The sequence below is a fragment of the Chlamydotis macqueenii genome, chromosome 11 (genome assembly GCF_036417535.1).
Source record: "Chlamydotis macqueenii isolate bChlMac1 chromosome 11, bChlMac1.mat, whole genome shotgun sequence".
NCBI lineage: Eukaryota > Metazoa > Chordata > Aves > Otidiformes > Otididae > Chlamydotis > Chlamydotis macqueenii.
Window position 1 is genome coordinate 20,294,588 of NC_141566.1, and position 18,432 is coordinate 20,313,019.

At 35.6% G+C, this 18,432-nt stretch overlaps 1 protein-coding gene across 2 annotated transcripts in view; it reads left to right on the forward strand.

Moving 5' to 3' along the window:
• Window positions 1-18,432, forward strand: part of CHM (CHM Rab escort protein) — a 67,243-nt gene that overhangs the window by 17,933 nt on the left and 30,878 nt on the right. For both annotated transcript variants that reach the window (XM_086756498.1, XM_086756500.1), the window contains exons 3-8: window positions 3,247-3,319; window positions 4,521-4,645; window positions 8,932-9,307; window positions 11,116-11,232; window positions 11,846-11,966; window positions 14,374-14,599. In XM_086756498.1, coding sequence (XP_086612624.1) covers window positions 3,247-3,319; window positions 4,521-4,645; window positions 8,932-9,307; window positions 11,116-11,232; window positions 11,846-11,966; window positions 14,374-14,599 — 1,038 coding nt within the window. The remainder of the gene's footprint in view (window positions 1-3,246; window positions 3,320-4,520; window positions 4,646-8,931; window positions 9,308-11,115; window positions 11,233-11,845; window positions 11,967-14,373; window positions 14,600-18,432) is intronic.

The window sequence follows — 18,432 nt, forward strand, 5'->3', positions numbered from 1 at the left end:
AGTAGCTCTGAACTACAGATTTGAGATTTGAAAAATGTGAACTAAAGGCAGCAGTATTTTAATTCATATGAAAATCCAAGTAATAGAGGAGAAGTTTTGAGCAAATATCATCTAGGAAATAATGTATGGCACAAAAAAAAAAATAAATCTGTGCTCTCACTTGGTAGAAGAATTAATTTCTAACACTGCTGTTACACCTTGAAAATGTTTCATGTTCTTACTTAGAGGATAATTGAATTATAACCCTAAAAAAGGGAGAGAATATCCATCTTTGTAGTTTGCTAATATAGCAAGAGAAGAGAGGAGGTTAGTCTTTGAGATTTTGGAACAGTATTTTAGTTTTAATTAGGCTTTGATCTTGACAATTACTTTAAGGAATTCCTCGGTTCATCTTCAGGGCAGTTATAACAAAAATATTTGGTTACAAAGGTCTCCTAATTGTAAAACCATTAGTCAGCTCTTTTCAGAATTCCTCTTCAAGATTTTTACTGAAAATTTTGCTCATTATGTCAGTAATCGTGTCTGGTCTGCCTTCTTTCTGTAGTGTTTTCAGATGAGAAAATTAAGCAATTCTGATTCACAAGGTAATGCAGGGTAAAGTACCTAAAATTCTGGAGGAAAAAAAATCTGGAAGTTGATGCTTCAGGAGAAGATGAATATTTGAGGTGGTATAGCATAGCTTGGGAAAGGTGCTCAGATAGCAGAGGAAAGGAAGGACAGCTGCAATTCATTTTCCATTTGAGTAGGGCCATACCATCTTCTCAAAACTGATTGAGTTTCAGAACAGCAGTACAGAGTGCTTTGTTGAAAAGATTGATTCACATCAGTGGTGCTTAAAAAGAAAAGCAATTTCAAAGGAGAATCCACCTGATGAGTGGAGGAATATTTACATCAAAGATTTCTGACAGCTCACAAATAAATTGTTGTAACTTTCTGTAAAAATAACATTCATTTATCTTACTGAAAGTTTTAATTTTAAGTATTCTAAATATGCATAAATTTGTATTGATACAGATTCAAGAAACCCAGGCCTAATTTTAGGCAGGTGTTTTCTGTGAGTTCTGTGATGAATGGCCTTGCTTGCTCTGACAGCCAGATTGTATTCCATATTCAAGGAAACTTGCAACTAAAGCAGCAGATTCCCTTAAAAATAAATCTTCATGGCTGTGTTTTTTTGGTAATCCCAGAAGTGACAGATAATATATGGATATTGAACTTTTTATTCAGTAGAGTCTTAAGAAAAAGCAAGAAATTAACCTGCACCAGTGACAGCTAAAGCAAAGCCAGAGATTGTCGTTGCATGCAACTATCAGTTACCATTTTATAGATTGAAATCTGACAGAATCAGACATTTAATATGCTTAATCCTCACTGCTCTGTGTTCTGTATGATACCAAATAGCAGTACTTCTTAAGCCTCACCCATGTCGTTCATATAATGAGGTAACTATGCACTCCTTTTTGTAGATGATTGGAGTTCCTGGTTGGTAACAGATCTGGAGGTGGAGCTCTTCTGCTTAGAGTAACCAAATTGCAGGGTACGCCATGGGCGTTCTTTTATAAGTATAGACCCAGTCCTCCCAGTTCATGGCCTTAAACACAGAGTTCTGTTGTTGAAGCCACCTTTATTCAGTGAGTGCTAGATTTTGTTGTCTTTGCAAAAGGTGTCCTATTTATGTTCTTCGCTGTTGCCTTGCAGTAGCTGAAAGACTTTTTTAGGTCAGTTTGCAGTCAGGAGCAATTAGGCGTTGGTTAGCAGACATCTGTCCTTCGTATGCTAAGTAAGCAACATGGTACGGAGCATCACCCTCTGGTACCGTAAAGGGGCTGACACTCTTAATGAAGTCTTTGTCAGTGCAGATAAGCCTTGTCAAAAGCATCCCATCTTAAACAGTAGAATCAAACCTGAATTTAATTTTTCACTTTTATCACAATACCTCTACAATTTCAAAGTGGAGTCAGTTATGATAAGATTTTAAGTTAATTTGATTTAGCAGTCTTTGCATTATTCTGTAAAATGCAAAACCCATCTTCCTCCCTAAATGTTTTATTTTTTTAATGTATGCAATAACATTAGATATCCATTTAGGAGGGTATTTCTGGTATCTTTCGCGCTTCTGAAGTGCCAGCATACAGTGCCAGAAAACAGAGTTAAACCCTGAAATGACTTTTTTATTTCGCAGGAACTAGTGATTTTTTAAAATGTAACTGCTCTATTATTTTTCCTGTCAGAGTTTATAAAGATGTGGTGTGCATTATAACAAAAGCTAGTTAATCCAACTGGTGTTTAGAGAAATATTGATAGAACAAAATTTAAAAGGGAGAGCAGAGGCTTTCTTTGATTAACAGCAGAACTATTAATTTTCTGTGATTTAAAAGAAGTAAACAAATATTTTTCAGGAAAAGTGGTAAATATAAACTGAAAAGTACTCGGGGAGGTATGATCATTCTGTACAAATCAGTTCCTTTGGCTCCACCTACAGTATATGCAGTTTAATAAGAGTTTTGCCAGGGCATCCTAACAGTCTGAAATAAGCATAATCTGTTCTGTAAGGAGTAGATAAATAATAGAGTGAACTTTCCTCCATTTGACGTAATGGATAAGACTATTGTCTGCACCCAGTTTCAGTTTATTTAACCCTGCTTTGCATAGCCACATCGTGAAGCGCTGTTAGTTTGGAAGCAGCATGCGGTGCAATTATGTTAACTTCCAAATCAGCTTCAGTCAGAAGCAGTATGGCTGTGGTCGTGTGACAGAGCCATTAGGTCCTGCCAGAACCTGAAACTGTGGAGTGTGGTATGGACACAAAAAAAAAAACATGAACGGGCTTTTGAGAACTCAGTTGAAACTGGCAGGCTTGTTGGCTTGGCTCCACGCTACGTAAAGATGTCTGTCATGATGTACACGTTTGAGTTAGAGGTGTGGAGTCAGTCTTGGCCAAGAAGCAGTATTACCTGTATCTTCTTTTTACTCATCGTATCCCATGTGCTTTTCTTAGTGTTATTCATTTTACTCTCCAAGTAATTTGATTTTGGACTATAGTCTACTTGGTCAGACATGCATACAAATGGAAATTTTCCATCTCATTGAGTTGTGAAATACTATACCAATTTTTATATTCTGCATCTGTAAAATCTGTCATGGAAAATATTTTTAATGTCTCAAACTTGTTTGTTTTTTCTTTAAACTTGAAAAAGCTATATTTTTATCTGTCCATTGAGTTTCACTTTTGTTTTTCCTGTACAGGAGAAATTACTATGGTGGAAACTGGGCCAGCTTTAGTTTTTCAGGATTATTGTCCTGGATTAAAGAAAATCAGGTAAAAATTTCCCAGATAACCTTTTTGAATGTTCCTTAATGTTAGATATTAGCTGTTTGTATAATTTATCACAAGACAAATTACCACAATGCTCTTTCTCTTTGGTAGTTTGACAGATCAAATAAATTTCTAGTTTCCAGCTTTACTGGGTAAGATTTAATAATCCGGCCCAGAATTCTAAGACTCTGATATGCCTGGTTTATTAATAGTATTATCTGAGACCAAACGGTCTAGTGCTCTGCCATACTTCTTGGGTTCTTGAATTTATGTAGAAGCAACCACACTTTTGTTTTGATTCCTTTCCCAGCACTTTCCGTAAATGTTAGTTCGATCTTTTCCGTTTCCTGTTTGATTATTTTCTGCTCTCTGATGTTTTAGTCTCTTTTGTTTTTCTTGTGTACTTTCAGCTGATTGTTCTTAACTGGACGAAGGTTAGTTATTGGATCCTTCCATTGATGCGTCCTGTAGCCAGGACAAAAAAAAATTAATGTTGATAGTGTATTTTTCAACCACCAAAGTTTATATAATTCATGGCAGTTCACTAGAAACCTTCTGAAGAGGATATTTATTCAGGAAATTGAGCACTTGGACTATATTAGTAAATGGATGTTCGTATTATTTACTGAAGCGTTGTGAGCCTCTTGGTTCGTAGAGGATTGAACTTCCTCAGTTCAGTCTCATGCCTGTTTATTACATAGTCCTACCTTCTAGCGTAATCAATGGAGTTGCTCAGTGTCAGAAATTAATATTCTCAGGGTTCTCTTACATGATTTGGACATTCCTGTGTGGACAGGTTAATCTAATATCCAAATCACTGTATTTTTTCCTGTAGTCTCTGTTGAAAGAGTTTTGTCACAACATTTGGAACTAACCTGGCTCTGGCAAACCTATCTTTTAGTAGGTTATATTCAAAGTTATATTCAACTCTCTGGTGAAGCTTTTTATTTTATTAAACACTTATTTTCAGACTACTAGAGCTAGTAATGTAGTGCAAATGTTGGCATGCTGTAATAAAGTAACCAGCTCTGTTTTAACTCAAAGTATCTGAATAGAAAAAACATTTAACATGGTTAGAAATATTTTATTTTCTATTTTTTTTTAGTATAAGATGGTACAACAGATTATTTGGGACTAGAGAGATGTACAGTTCAAGAGCAGCTAGCACAATATAAAATGTAATTTTGTATTTCTTCTTTGTAAGGAAAAGACAGATATCAATGATGAATGTCAAGACTGGAGAAAACTGATCCTTGACAATGAAGAAGTTATTTGTCTTAGCAGGAAGGATAAAACTATTCAACATGTAGAAGATTTCTGTTTTGCCGAGTAAGTATAAATATAGAAATATACAAATAATTTTATATGTCCTGACGTAAATAATCATATTGTGCTTTTGGCTTCATGCATTTCACCATGCTGCCATGGTGAAATATCATATTGCATGTTTTCTCAAAGTAAACATGACCTGGAAAATGTTCTTAATGTCCTTGTACTTTTGTTGAAATCACTGGCACTTCATAGAAGCTAACTCATCTTCTCAAATAACCTTACTGGATGCAGTATAATTTATTGGCCCGTTTTGCGAGTTGGTATCTCACTTCTGAGTAGAAAACAAAAGTGTTGTGTTTGTAGGTATTATTAGTAGTAGGTAGTTATGCACTGCTGTCTATTAAATTTTTCCATTCTTAATTTGGCTAAAAGCTGCTATTCTCCTAGTAAAAAAAAACTCCTAAGTACATGTAAAATGAAATAAGTACACAAGAGTAGGAATACAAATGGACGCTAGCACTGTAATTATAAAATACTTAATTGTGCTAAAATGTTCAAGTGCCCTTTGTCATTTTTATATTCAGTGGATGTAACTTACTCCTTAAAGAGTGCTTACCTGTGATGCTTTAGAAAGAGTTGCATGGTCAAAGGCTCCTGGTAATGTAACAGCAGCCTTTTTGGACTGTCATCTTCTTTCTGGCTTTGAAGTAAGGTAACTCAGCTTTTAGTTTACGTACAACATACAAAAAAAATATGCTTGGTTTGAAATAAACACTTCAATTTTTGTTAATATTTGCTCCTTAGGCACATGAAGAGTAGTACACCATCTTAGGAATGATATGTTGTAAATATATTTTAGTTAGATATTTGCAGAGGTGTGTCTGTATTAGCAGAAGTTAATATAAATTTAATTTTTTGTTTGTATTTGTAAATGGAATTATGATGCTTTTGTTACACATATGTCATGCAGAAGGTAAGTTTTTCACAATGTAATATTGAAATCAAGGAACACCTAACAGTAACCTTGTGAAGCAGTAGTATTGAATAGCAGGTAAGCGTAGTAATAATGAATGGAAATTGTGTGGGCCTCAGTTGAAAACAGAACTATTTATTTGTATTTATTTATAATTTTTATCTTTTGGAATTTGCACTGAACTGAGCACTGTTCTGAATTGCTCAAAAGTTCTTTGTGATGTAAGTTCAACCTTGAATCCATTAAGTGACATCATAGGTAGCTGTATGAAACGTTGACAGATATTAATATAGAAACATGTATTTCTTTCTGTAAACATCATAGGTAGGGTTAAAAAAAAAAAGTGAATTATACTAATCGGAAAGTCACAGACTCAGAATAGTCCAGAGTTCTATATTGCATGGTAATGGCTGCTTGACTGTATTGCAGATAAAATATTATGTTTGCTTTAAAGCAGTATCACTTGACTATTGTAGTTGTAATCCTGTTGCCATAATATTGTTCAAAACCAGTATTAAATCAGATTAAAGTTTTCATACTCTCTTAATGTTGCGTATCATTTTTGTAAGAAGATGTGATATTGACTGATGGCTGGCTTAAAAATGAGTCCCCTAGTACTAAGATTTCACACTTTGTAGAAGTGAGCATTATACTTGAGTCAGGACAAAACAGAAGATTCTACTTTTAAACATTTAACTTAGCCTGGCAGTACAGTGCTATCTCTCTTGATAATCATAAAAAAACCTCAAAAGCCCACACAGAAGCATGGTAAGATTAATAAACCTAGCAAAGGAAGTTTTTAGAAATAACTTAAAACTTTCTGAGAGAGTCAATTCTTGTGTTTCTGACAATTTACATGTTCTGGCTAGATTCTGTTGGTTTTGCTTAACTTTTATAACTCCTATGAAGTAACCATTAAACATTTATTTTGAAAGAATAAACAGCTGGGTAGCAGTATAATACACACAGTGCAAATCTGAAATGAATGGCCTTAGAACAAAGTGCATCCATCAAAGGAAAAGAATACTGTGTCTACAGCAAGCTGTATTGAAAAAAGGCAAATGGCTGAAAAATAAATAGTGAACACCTGTGCTGAATAAATTAACCAGCTGGTTGGCAATTTTTCATTTGACCTATCTGAAGGGGTTGGTGTTACAAGACATTAATAAGACACATTCAGTTTAAGATATTCCTTTGTTAGTACCATTAATTGATGAATGGTGGAAGATAATATTCTAAATTTACACAACAATTTGTCTGCAGATGTATTATTTTTTCTGAATTAGGAGAAGAATTGTCTGTGCAGAAGTTCAATTTGAGTCATTTTTATAGACAGTTCTTAGCATTATTCAGGGGTATTTGTTCATACATGAAGGATGCGATGAATTTAGATTATATACAGTTTTTAGACTTTCATTATAAAATGTATAGACCTGCAAATCATGCAGATTTACATATTCATTAATGGGAATTGAATAGAGATTTTAAATCTCTAAATATAACATTTCTGTTACACTACTTTTCAGAGTGATATAGAAAAATATAAAATAAAAATTTTATTTTGAGTTAAAAAGTAATAATCAAGTACATTTAAAATTAGATTGATCTGTACATTGAACTTAGTTGATAATAGAAAGAAAACTTGCCTCTGAATTTTTGTGGTATAAAAAACTTTAGGATAGATTAAATAAAAGCTTCATTCTTAGTTATTGCATTAATGGCACCAGCTTTTGCAGTGCCAAAAGACACACAGACATCATGTTCCAAATTGCTAAAAAAAAAAAAAAAAAAAAAAATCCCAAAATCCAAGCAGAACTCCAAAATTTGATTGACTTTGATTTGTATTTTCAGTAGAGGTTACTTTTTTAAAGAACATTTGACAACGTACTTACTTTTCTTTGATATTTTATAGTTATTTAACGCTTGCAATATGAAGCAAAAAGACATAATTAATGTACAGAAACAGACTTCTTTCATTAGTGTTTCCTTATTGCAGTTCCTGTATTTCCCAGGGCAATATTTTACCCCATTCATGAATAAATGTTTCCTGGTGGCTGTGCACAAGCAGAGAGACTTACTCCAAACTCTGATTTTCATGAGCCTGTATGAGCTCCCTGAGTTCCTAACTGAGAAGCAAAATTTAAAGGATACAGGGTTTTTGTTCCCTCTTTTAACAGAAATCCTGCCCCATGCTTCCTTCTGTATGGTTACAGTCGTGTGGAGGAGCTGAATAATTCCTTGCTGTTCAGTGAATTTTAACCATCCTGTTAGTTATTGAAATTTTGTACTGTATGTTTGCAGGTCACCTTTAAAATCATAGTTCATTAGTTTCCAGCCAAGATTAAATTGTTTATTCAGTGCATTAATGGCTTGTGGTATAAAGATAAAAAGACAGTGTGAAATTATTGCTGAACTCCTTTCACTTATAATGACGTTGATTTGATTCATCTCAGCTGGTAGCATAAACTAAAATTCTGAGTTCAAAAGTACCAGTTGCTAAAGTAGATGTCATTGAAGCTCAACATAAAAAGAGTAGATGAGATTAAAAGTGGAAGTCTGCTTTGTAAGAGGAATTTTAAAAAATTGTGTCCTGAAAAGGGAATGGACTACACGTAGTGAATGTTTTGTGGTAATGTCCCTCCTTTGGACTGGCTGCCTTCATCTACTATGCACAGATTTGTAACGCTTGCATCAAAATAACATTGCTACATGAGAGAGCTTTGTTCTGTATGGCTGTTACTTGAACAACTAATTGGAATGCAAGGTCAGACTTGAAAAAGTAATCTGAAAGTTTACTTAAACTTCAGGTCAAAATTGCATGCTCCTCTTATGCACTTGCTAAGATAATAGGTGCAAAGTAGTCTCTGTTGTGTGAAGCGCTTCTGGTTTTTACTGTTTTAAAATATCTGAGCTTAATGACTTTAATGCAGTTTTGCATTTCGGTTTCAAAGGGTTTTTTTTTAATCCATAGGAAAAACCTCGTCAAATTGCTTTACTGTTTCTTTTTAAAAATATTATATTTCTTTTGTTTATGTGGCTGTGTATTGTGTATGACCATGAGAATTTTGATTTTCAATTTAAGCTCATTCCATCTTTTGAGTCACTGTAAAATAAGAATCCCAGTTTTTGGGTTGGTTTTTTTTTTTTTTCCTCAGTAAAAATACTCCTCTTGAGTTATAACTTTGCAGTCAAAGAACCAGAATTCTTTAATGGGCAGTACACTTGATTTAGCCAGGATAAAGCAATTCTAATGCTTTTCATAGAAATGCTTGAGGTTTCCGTTCTGGCGCTGACTCAAAACTTTAAACACGTTTTTAAGACTCTTTAAAAGACTTTGTTCACCCCTTCTTCTCCTTATGTTTTTAATCAGTCGGGATTCAGCCGAAGACGTTGAGGAAGCTGGTGCGTTGCCAAAGCTGCCTGTCTTTGGAGACGCTGGTGCTGAGGGGGTTGCTCAGGAATCGGAAAAAGAGTGCCCACCAATGGAGAGCACCTTACAGGAGGCAGAGAGCCGGGAACCGGAAAAGGCTACAGACACTGAGCCAGCTACCGCAGTGGAAGGGAATGATACAGAAATAACCTCTGAGAATGAAAGTTCTCATGGAACGGCTGTAGGCGAATCTGCTCTGGAATCGGGAAAAACTGAAGCTGCACCCTCAGAAATTTCTGCCCAAGAACCGAAGAAAATTATGTATTCCCAAATTGTTAGAGAAGGCAGAAGGTTTAATATTGATTTAGTTTCCAAGGTAGGAACTGAATTACTCTTTTTGTGTAAGTGTGTTTACTTAGCTGAAAACACTGAATTTAAAAAATCTTTCATGTTGAGGAGGGCTGACACAGTACCTTTGAGGCTAAAAAGACACTCTTGAGAACTAAGCAAGAATTAGCACCCTTAAAACAAACGAGCTCGTTCATATGGGCTCTTTAGTCTTGTTTATAGCCAAAGAGACCATAAAGCATAGCTCAGAAATATGTCCATAAAAGTAAATTTCCTGTAATTTAGTACTTAAGTAATATCTGCAAAATTACTCTCTTTAAATAGTACCATTTTAAAAAATTATATTTTTAAACAAGGAGAATCAATCTGCATGCAGATCTTTGATGTTTTCAAAATGAAGAATAATTTTTCTGTTGCAGTGCTTCCTGGGTTTTAGATTTTCCTGTGAAACTCGTTCTCTCTACACTCAGACTAAAGCACTGAACTGAAATAAATTTTATTTGAAAGAAAAAATAATTACAGTTAATCCATAACATAGCTGACTAAAATTAGTTATTATTGTGTTGAATTCCTACTAGTGTGCATTTTACTTAGAGAAAAAGCTGTTAGTCTGACATACTTGTTGTACTGTTTAAACCCTAAAATCTGCCTTTTACATACTTCACAATGTATGGATATGGTCCTGCAAATTCAAGTTAAGTTGAAGTTTTGTTTGACCTCTGTGCTTTAGGCTATATGTGTACTCTGCAATAGGAAGTTTTTTTCAACGTTGAATGCGTAATTTTTCATATTCTGCATGAAAAGATTTTTTTAAACCTCTGGAAACTGGGGAAAAAAAACTTCCGTCTCTTCTTACTCTTTCATGAGTCGTAGGAATGACATCATGAAAACAACAGTCAGTGTGTAGTGGTTAAGCAGATAATACTATTTTGTATCCTTTTTGTACTTCTTCTGGGCCTCTGTGTTACATGGTGTTAGTTGCAATGAATTCCAGAAATTCGGCTGGAAGAGTAGTCATCAGGGCAGGACTGGTAGTTTGTGTTGGTTTGTCTCTGGCACTAGGACACAGACGTTCTCGTAGTGTCCTAGTTAGTGTTCTGTAAATCTGCTCCAGTAAATTCTGTTACTCAGGGCCACCAGACTTGAAGCATGTTTAAACTGATCTCCAATCCCTTTCAGTTCAGACATACGTCTTCTGTTAATAGTTACATTTCTATCCCTTCGGTATTTTGTAATGTATTTGTAGCTAGCTTATAGAAAGAGTACAAGTAGACAGATTATAAATTAATATAACAGAATATGACTGAACCTTAACTGGGAGTTCAAGGAAATTACATTTAGCAAATGGGACATTATTGTTTCAGGTAATTTAAGAAACAACTAGTGATGATTTACACAGGCAGCGTCGTGTCCTTTACTGATATTAGGAAGTGAAGGTTGTAAAATACCATGTTCGAGGATGTATAGCATACAATACAAAGAAATTATCCAAGATGACAATAAAAAAATTTTCTGAAGCTATGACTCCCAGACCGATAAAGCTAAATGAGCAGTAGGCTAAGGGCTTCTCCGTTTCTCTCCTATGGACTCACTTCTTCCTTTCTTTCCCGTGGACTGCTTTGTCCCTTCCATTTGTGTGGTGGCTTCATTTCAGTTAATATTATTTTGCACATACTACACCTTGCTATTATTTTATTCAGGTTTTACTTGACTATCTGTACTGGTAAATAGTTACACAAAACACCATATAAATCAATACTGTTGGTATCACTGCTTTCGTTTGGTGTAAGCGCTTTCTCTTTACTCACCATTCTCTTTTTCTTCCTCCCTGTGCAGTTGCTTTACTCCCGAGGTCTGTTGATTGACCTTCTAATTAAGTCGAACGTTAGCAGATATGCAGAGTTTAAAAATGCGACGCGAATTCTTGCCTATCGAGAAGGAAAAGTAGAACAGGTATCGTACTATAATGTATTATGTCTGTTTAATCTCATCTTTTTTAAGTCAAGAAACTTGAAATTGGTTTATTAAGAGTTTTGTAACAATAAGTTAATATTTTTCCTTATGATTCTGATTTTTATTTCATTTCTGGAATGAAAAGGAGTTTGTATGTGTTACAAATATTTTTTAAAAGCTAAAATAAGAGTGTGCAGTCCAGTAAGTTCTTGACATAAACCTTTGCCTCATGTCAAATATTTAGACCATGATCAACTTGGCAGTTAATTCTTAGAGATTCACAAGTTTTATTTTTTTCAAGTTCCTAGCATAGATTTGATTTGTCTCCCTGCTACTACAGGAAAAGTTGGTGTGATCACGGCAACAGGAGATTTTGGCACAGTTAATTAATACAAACTCTTTTGATTAACTCTGCAGTCAGAGAAGCAAGTGAAATTGAAGGGAAATAGAAAGGAGAAATATTTTTATTGTGGAAAATTGGTAACTTTAATTATAAATGAAAATAAGTACAATAGAAAACAGTAATTTAAAGTATTTGTTAGGTAATCAGACTAGTGCTGCTTGCTGCTTTCCATATAGAAAGTATCTGAAATTATTAAAAAATATTTTCCAGGTACCTTGTTCTAGAGCAGATGTCTTCAACAGCAGACAGCTCACTATGGTGGAAAAGCGAATGCTAATGAAATTTTTGACATTTTGTTTGGACTACGAACAACACCCTGATGAATACCAAGGTAGTGTTTTGTTGAACAGTGTACGCTCTCTTCAGATGAGTTCATTCAGTTATTCACAGTTCTGATAGCTCTCCTGTGTTTTCATGCAATTTATTTTTATGAATTCATTTTCAAAGTATGCTTTGACCTTTTTGTGACCTTTTCACTTCATTGTTAAAATTCTTCTACTTAAGCACTGCTCTTCTAATTCCCACGTAATTTATTATTTACGTTTTTCTTAACAGCAAAATTATATATTACAGCAAGGTTGCAAAAAGTTGTTTATTATTTTTTAGATGTTTCCTCCTCCCTCACAGGGATTTTTTTTTTTAATGTGGTGTGATGTACCACATTTTTATTTTCTGGAGGTTTTTTGGGTGATATGTACATTTTCACGATATGTTGCCACAGAATCAGAAGGAGAGAAAATGGAAATTTTTAACTTTGAAAGTAATGTAATTTAATGCCTTTTAGTTGCAGAGGGCAAGTTGAAAGTGCCTTTATCAAGTGTTGGTTTATTTAGATGAGGGAAAATCTGAATAGACTTGAGCCATAATGTGTGAAGAATAATGAGGATCGGGTCAAAGAGGAAAATTGTCTAACAGAAGGAAGATGCTGGAAACCCACACTCTGTTTTGGGTTTGTGCACCTCAGGGTACAAAGAATGAAGTCATGTTCTCGGTTCTTGGAGTCTGAAAGTAAACTAAGGCAAGAAAAAAAAAGACAAATCTGTCAAAAAGAAATAATGAGGAAAGAGGAATAGTTAAACTATTGACATAAGTTTCAAACTGAAGTATATCAGTGCTTTTGTAGCTTGACAGTAGCTTAGCTAGGCAGTATTTTTTTAAATGTTAGCATTAAAAAGAAGCAGTTGTTAAGATACTGATTTTATTACTTGAGCAAGACCCTTAGATTAGATATAAACATTAGAGAAAATTATTTTAAACATATGCAAGAGAGAATTAGGCAATATTGAGAATGATCTGGTAGGATTAGGAGAAAGAGTCTGTAATGAACTGCAGAAAATCCTGCAGGGAAAAACTCGTTAGACTGAAGTGGTTTGTATATTACAGGAAATCTCAGGTTTCCTACTTCTGGAATAAATGGAGGTGCTCAGAGTGAGAATACAGGTGAGATTTAGGAAATTTACTAAGTAAAAAAAGAATATGCCACATTAATTTTAAATGAATCCAAAGATTCATGTACCTAAATGGCATTAGATCTGTTTTACTTCCAGAGGTAGTTAAACAAATTTTGTTCCTACATTTTAAAATGGCCTGGGAAGTCACTGGGAATATTTTGGGTCAGATTAGTCTAATGGAAAAACTTCAGAAAGACTTCAAAATTACTGTTGGTGAGATCGTTACATTCATGGGAAGGCCAGACTTTTAAAAGTTCGTGATAGTGAAGAATATTTTTAAAGCTTTTTTTTCTGTAGAATGTGGAGTTATGTGTGAGAAGTTTGAAGTGAGGAAAAACTTGATTTTTTTTTTTTTTTAGAACACTATAACAAAAAACTGTTGTTTTATGACTTGCTGCATGACTATAGGAAGGGTAGTAAGACACATTTGTAATAAAACAGTGCTTGAATCTTGATAAGAATATATAACTTGATAATACTAGTCTCAGCACTGATGGAAGTGTTTCTGAATTACCTATTAACTTGTCCATGACTTAATAAGCTTAAGAGCAGATTTCTGAATAGGATGAAAGTATGCTATTGCCTAAATACAGTTTTTCCTGGGGAAAAAAAAAAATCATTTAGTTATGAAGATAATTAAATTTTTTTAGAGGTATACCAGTGATATACAACACTTGGCTTAAACATATCCTGAAAGACTTGTGTTTCTTTGAATTTCAAAATGTGTCAGCAACAGCGTTAATTTAAAGGGGAGATACGCTTCCTCATCCGTGACATTTGTGCCTCATCCGTGCTTGTTTGTTGCGAGCAAGTCATCGGTTTGAAATAAATACTGCACCTTCTCCTCTTTGGATTAAGACACTGTGTGAATGGCTTCTCTGTGCGTAAATATACACCCTAACCATATCAGTATGGATATGGATACAGTCCACAGTTGCTCACTTTTCTCACTTGATTGAGAAATGGGTTTAGATCAAGTCTAACATAATGAATAGATGAAGCTCTGTTTAGAGGTTGTTCTCTGGATTGTTGGAGACCCGTACAATGGGTTTGCCTTATTTTGAAATATTTTAATGGAGTGATATTTCTGTCTTCTGAGAAAACTCACTGTCTGGGAGTAAACTTTTTACTTTCATTGACTTGGATTATCCATTTTCAGCAAGGTATTTGTTGAAAAACTCAATTGCTTTTGTTTATTTAGATACAAAAGTACAAGTTTAAGTTGAAGTGTATGACAAAATCAAAGTGTTATACTGTACCCTTTACCTAAATTTACTTTTTCCCCAGAATATGAGAACAATACATTTGCTCAGTTCTTAAGAACACAGAAGTTAACACCCAGCTTGCAGCACTTCATTCTTCACTCGATTGCAATGGTTTCAGAGACTGATTGCAGCACTGTTGAAGGTCTTCAGGCAACAAAAAAATTTCTTCAGTGCCTTGGCCGCTATGGCAATACACCTTTTTTGTTTCCTCTGTATGGTCAAGGAGAGATTCCACAGTGCTTCTGCAGGTAAGTTGCACTTTTCTCATACCTGTCTCCAAAACAGGAAATCCTTTGTAACCTAATGCTAATAGATATTCAACAGGAATCGTCCTGTTACAATTTCATATTGGTTTTATTTGCTTTACGTTTTCTTTGGCTATGAAATTACCTCCCCTCAGAAAAAAAAGAAAAAGAAAACTTGGAAATTATGCTACTCTAATACTTTGAAACACTTTTCATTGTATTACAAATGAAACTTGTAGTATCTGGCTGTTGTGGTGTCTGCCTGTGGTAACAAGTACTGGGAAATGAGAAAGAGATGATTTACCTCGTATGTAGCTATCCCTTTTTAAAACTGACAGAGGAGTCTTGAAGTGATGTCTGTCCAAAAGAATGACTGTGCCTTTTGCTAAGTTGAGAAAATCTGTGGTTTAATCTTCCTGAAGTTACAAGAAAATACATGTTTTCAATTTGTGTTACTAATTAATCCTGAGAGTACATCTACCATTCATGGACAGATATTTAATAATGAACTGAATTTTTATGAAAGAAGCAAAATGGTGCCACGTGTCCAGTTTATTATTAATTTTTTTAAGTTATTTAATTCTTTCACCTATGTTACGTCAGACTTACACAAACAAGGCAACTGATGTGAAATCACATCCTTAATCTCTTGGCGTCATTTTGTAGATCTGTATAGACCACAAGCTTCCACCTATGACTTGAACAGCAGAAGAGATCGTGAAGCCCTGTTACACTGAGCCATATAGAGACTGCAGTTTTACCTTCTAAGATCTTAAACAGCAACGTATGTTCTCCACTACTTGAGTCCTAGAAAGTAATTAAAAGAAAAAAAGCCTATTGATTCCAGGATAAAGCAACATCCCCTTCAGCCCCTTTACTTGAAGTGTGAGCGATGATAATGTAGTCTTTACCGTGCCTCCTGAGGTGTGCTAGGGATCATAGTTCTAGCAGAGGAGTTGTTGATGGGTGCTTTTGGGGACCGTCAAGAATATGTGTGCAGAGGGTGGGTGGTTTTAATTTTCAGTTGTTTCCAACAGTTGAACTGGCTTTTAAAAGGCTGAGGGTTTTTAAAAATCTTTTCTTTTGCTGGCAAGCAGTCTTTCCATCTGCTCTGTGTGATGTTCTAGTGTAGTAACCAGTAGGCCCAAAGTAAACATTAGCTCTATTTTAAAAAAGCTGTATTGCATGGTGAGGCTGTTTTGTTGTCTGAGTGGTGTATTTGTGATTCATTCATATAAATATTAGTGCAAAGTCTTACCTGCTTTGTTCTTTGTTGGTGGACAGGTTCTGCTTTTTCCATGTGTGCTACTGTTAAGAAATTCTGATTTACAGCATGCTATTGAACATGATCTTCCTGTCTTTTCTGTATGATAGATTCTGTTTTTCTTCTCTACAACAGTACTTAAATTGCTGCTAGGAGAATGGCATTAGCAGTTTGAGCCTGCTTGGCAGTATATAGGATGGATGCAATTGTCATACTTCATGGAAGGTATCTATAGAGTAGTTGGGTGGCACCAGCTGCTGGCCGTATGTGGAAGGTCTTATTTGGCCTTACCAACTAATGAGGGCCGTGTGGAATTGTCCTATACAATGTATCTACGTAGTTACCTAATGTTTCCAGTAGTTGATTGGACAATTAGACATTGTTCTGTACAACACTGAATAGAGATGTTACTTGGTAGCTTCCTCCTTTGTCAATAGCCTTTCATCTGTACTTTAAATGATATTTGTATGGAGATTATGCAAACCTCATGAAGTTCAGCAGGGCCAAGTGCAGGGTCCTGCACATGGGTCGGGGCAATCCCAAGCACAAATACAAGCTGGGCAGAGAACGGATCAAGAGCAGCCCTGAGGAGGACTTCGGGGTACTGGTGGGTGAGAAGCTCAACGCAAACCAGCAATGTGTGCTTGCAGCCCAGAAAGCCAACCGCATCCCAGACTGCATCAAAAGCAGAGTGGCCAGCAGGTCAAGGGAGGTGATTGTTCCCCTCTACTCCACTCTCATGAGAGCCCACCTGCAGTACTGCCTCCAGCTCTGGAGCCCCCAATGTCAGAAGGACATGGACCTGTTGGAGAGGGTCCAGAGGAGGCCACAAAGATGATCAGAGGGCTGGAGCACCTCTCCTCTGAGGATGGGCTCAGAGAGTTGGGGTTGCTGAGTCTGGAGAAGAGGAGGCTCCAGGGAGACCTTACAGTAGCCTTCCAGTACCTAAAGGGGGTGATAAGAAAGATGGGGAGAAACTCTTCAGCAGGGCCTGTTGTGATGGGATAAGGGGTAACGGTTTTAAAAAACAGAGGAAGGTAGATTTAGACTGGATGTAAGGAAAAAATAATTTACAATGAGGGTGGTGGAACACTGGCCCAGGTTGCCCAGAGAGGCGGTGGATGCCCCATCCCTGGAAACATTCAAGGCCAGGTTGGACGGGGCTCTGAGCAACCTGATCTGGTTGGAGGTGTCCTGCTCCTTGTAGGGGGGTTGGACTGGGTGGCCTTTAACGGTCCCTTCCGACTCAACTATTGTATGATTTTATGATTTTTTTTAAATGTGGACTTATGCAATTAGGTGCTTGGACAGACAGTTTGTGAACAGAAATTATTTTTAGCTAAGTACTCTGGACAGTCACGTGGTAGAACTTGTGTTCATAGATTTTATGGATGTCTTTCTGTCTTTTTTAGGACTTCATGTGGGACTAGATATCTGTATGTGACCAATAGATTAATAAGTAAAATATTGTCAGAGCCATTATAGTAGCACAGGTTTTGCAGTGAAACCTTCTTTGGCTTCAAATACTTGGGGGGGGAGTTATTTTAATAATTAAAATTGAAATGAGAGGTTTAGTTACATTTTTTCCACTGTAGATGCTTCTCAGTATAATTTTTCTTGCATTCGTGAAAACCCTTTGGCTTTGTTTTGTTTAATAGCCAGCACATGCAGCTTTCTGATCTGTAATAGCAATATATTTCAAGAATTAGCAATAGTGGTGTCTGGAAGTCTTACAAATATTATCAGAAAATCATTCCCTTATCACAGGAATTCTTCAGGAGACCTGAACTTTCTATTTATGTTCATTGATTGCTGCATTTTAGGATTTTTTTTGCTAAATTGCAAGTATTTTAACAGTTGAAGCAAATTACTCTGTCAAACCAAGAAGTAATTAGACTTTTAAAAGCTTTGTATCGCAAACATTCTAACACAAAATAAAGCCTGAATGTCTTTGTTTTTAAGTAAACAATTTAGGAGGCAATCACAAATTTTCTTGAGATTAATTGCGATTTTTATATGTGGGCTGCCTTGGCGGTATTATGTTTTGCTAAAACTGAGCAGCATCCAAAGAATACCGTTCAGACTGTATAGTAAAGTGGGAACGCCGCAACCTATACATCATACCCTACAGTTTTTATCACCAGGTTATCAGAGTGAGGTGTCACCTATTCTGTGATTTCTAACCACCGTTCCATATTCTGTTTTAATGTAAACCTCTTAAGCGTTGCTTGCAGCCAGTTACACTGTGTGTTCTCATCAAGGCTACTGTTATAAATGGCATGCATGCATATTTATGTGAATGAGTCAAAGACATTTGTAAGTCACATCCTTGCATTCTAAATGAATTCTGCATAAACAGTACAACGTTTTATAACTACTGACGACACTTGAGTGAGTAAAAGCGGTGTTAGTTCTTTATTGGTTTAAACAGGTATGGTTTAGGAGAGAAAATTAAACTTTTATATCACTGTAATGTACCTCCCAATATGTCAAGGTACAGATGTGAGATTTCTGTCTTCATAAATTGGATTCGTGGTACAAGGAAGGTCATTGGAAGCCTTGTGCTGTTCTG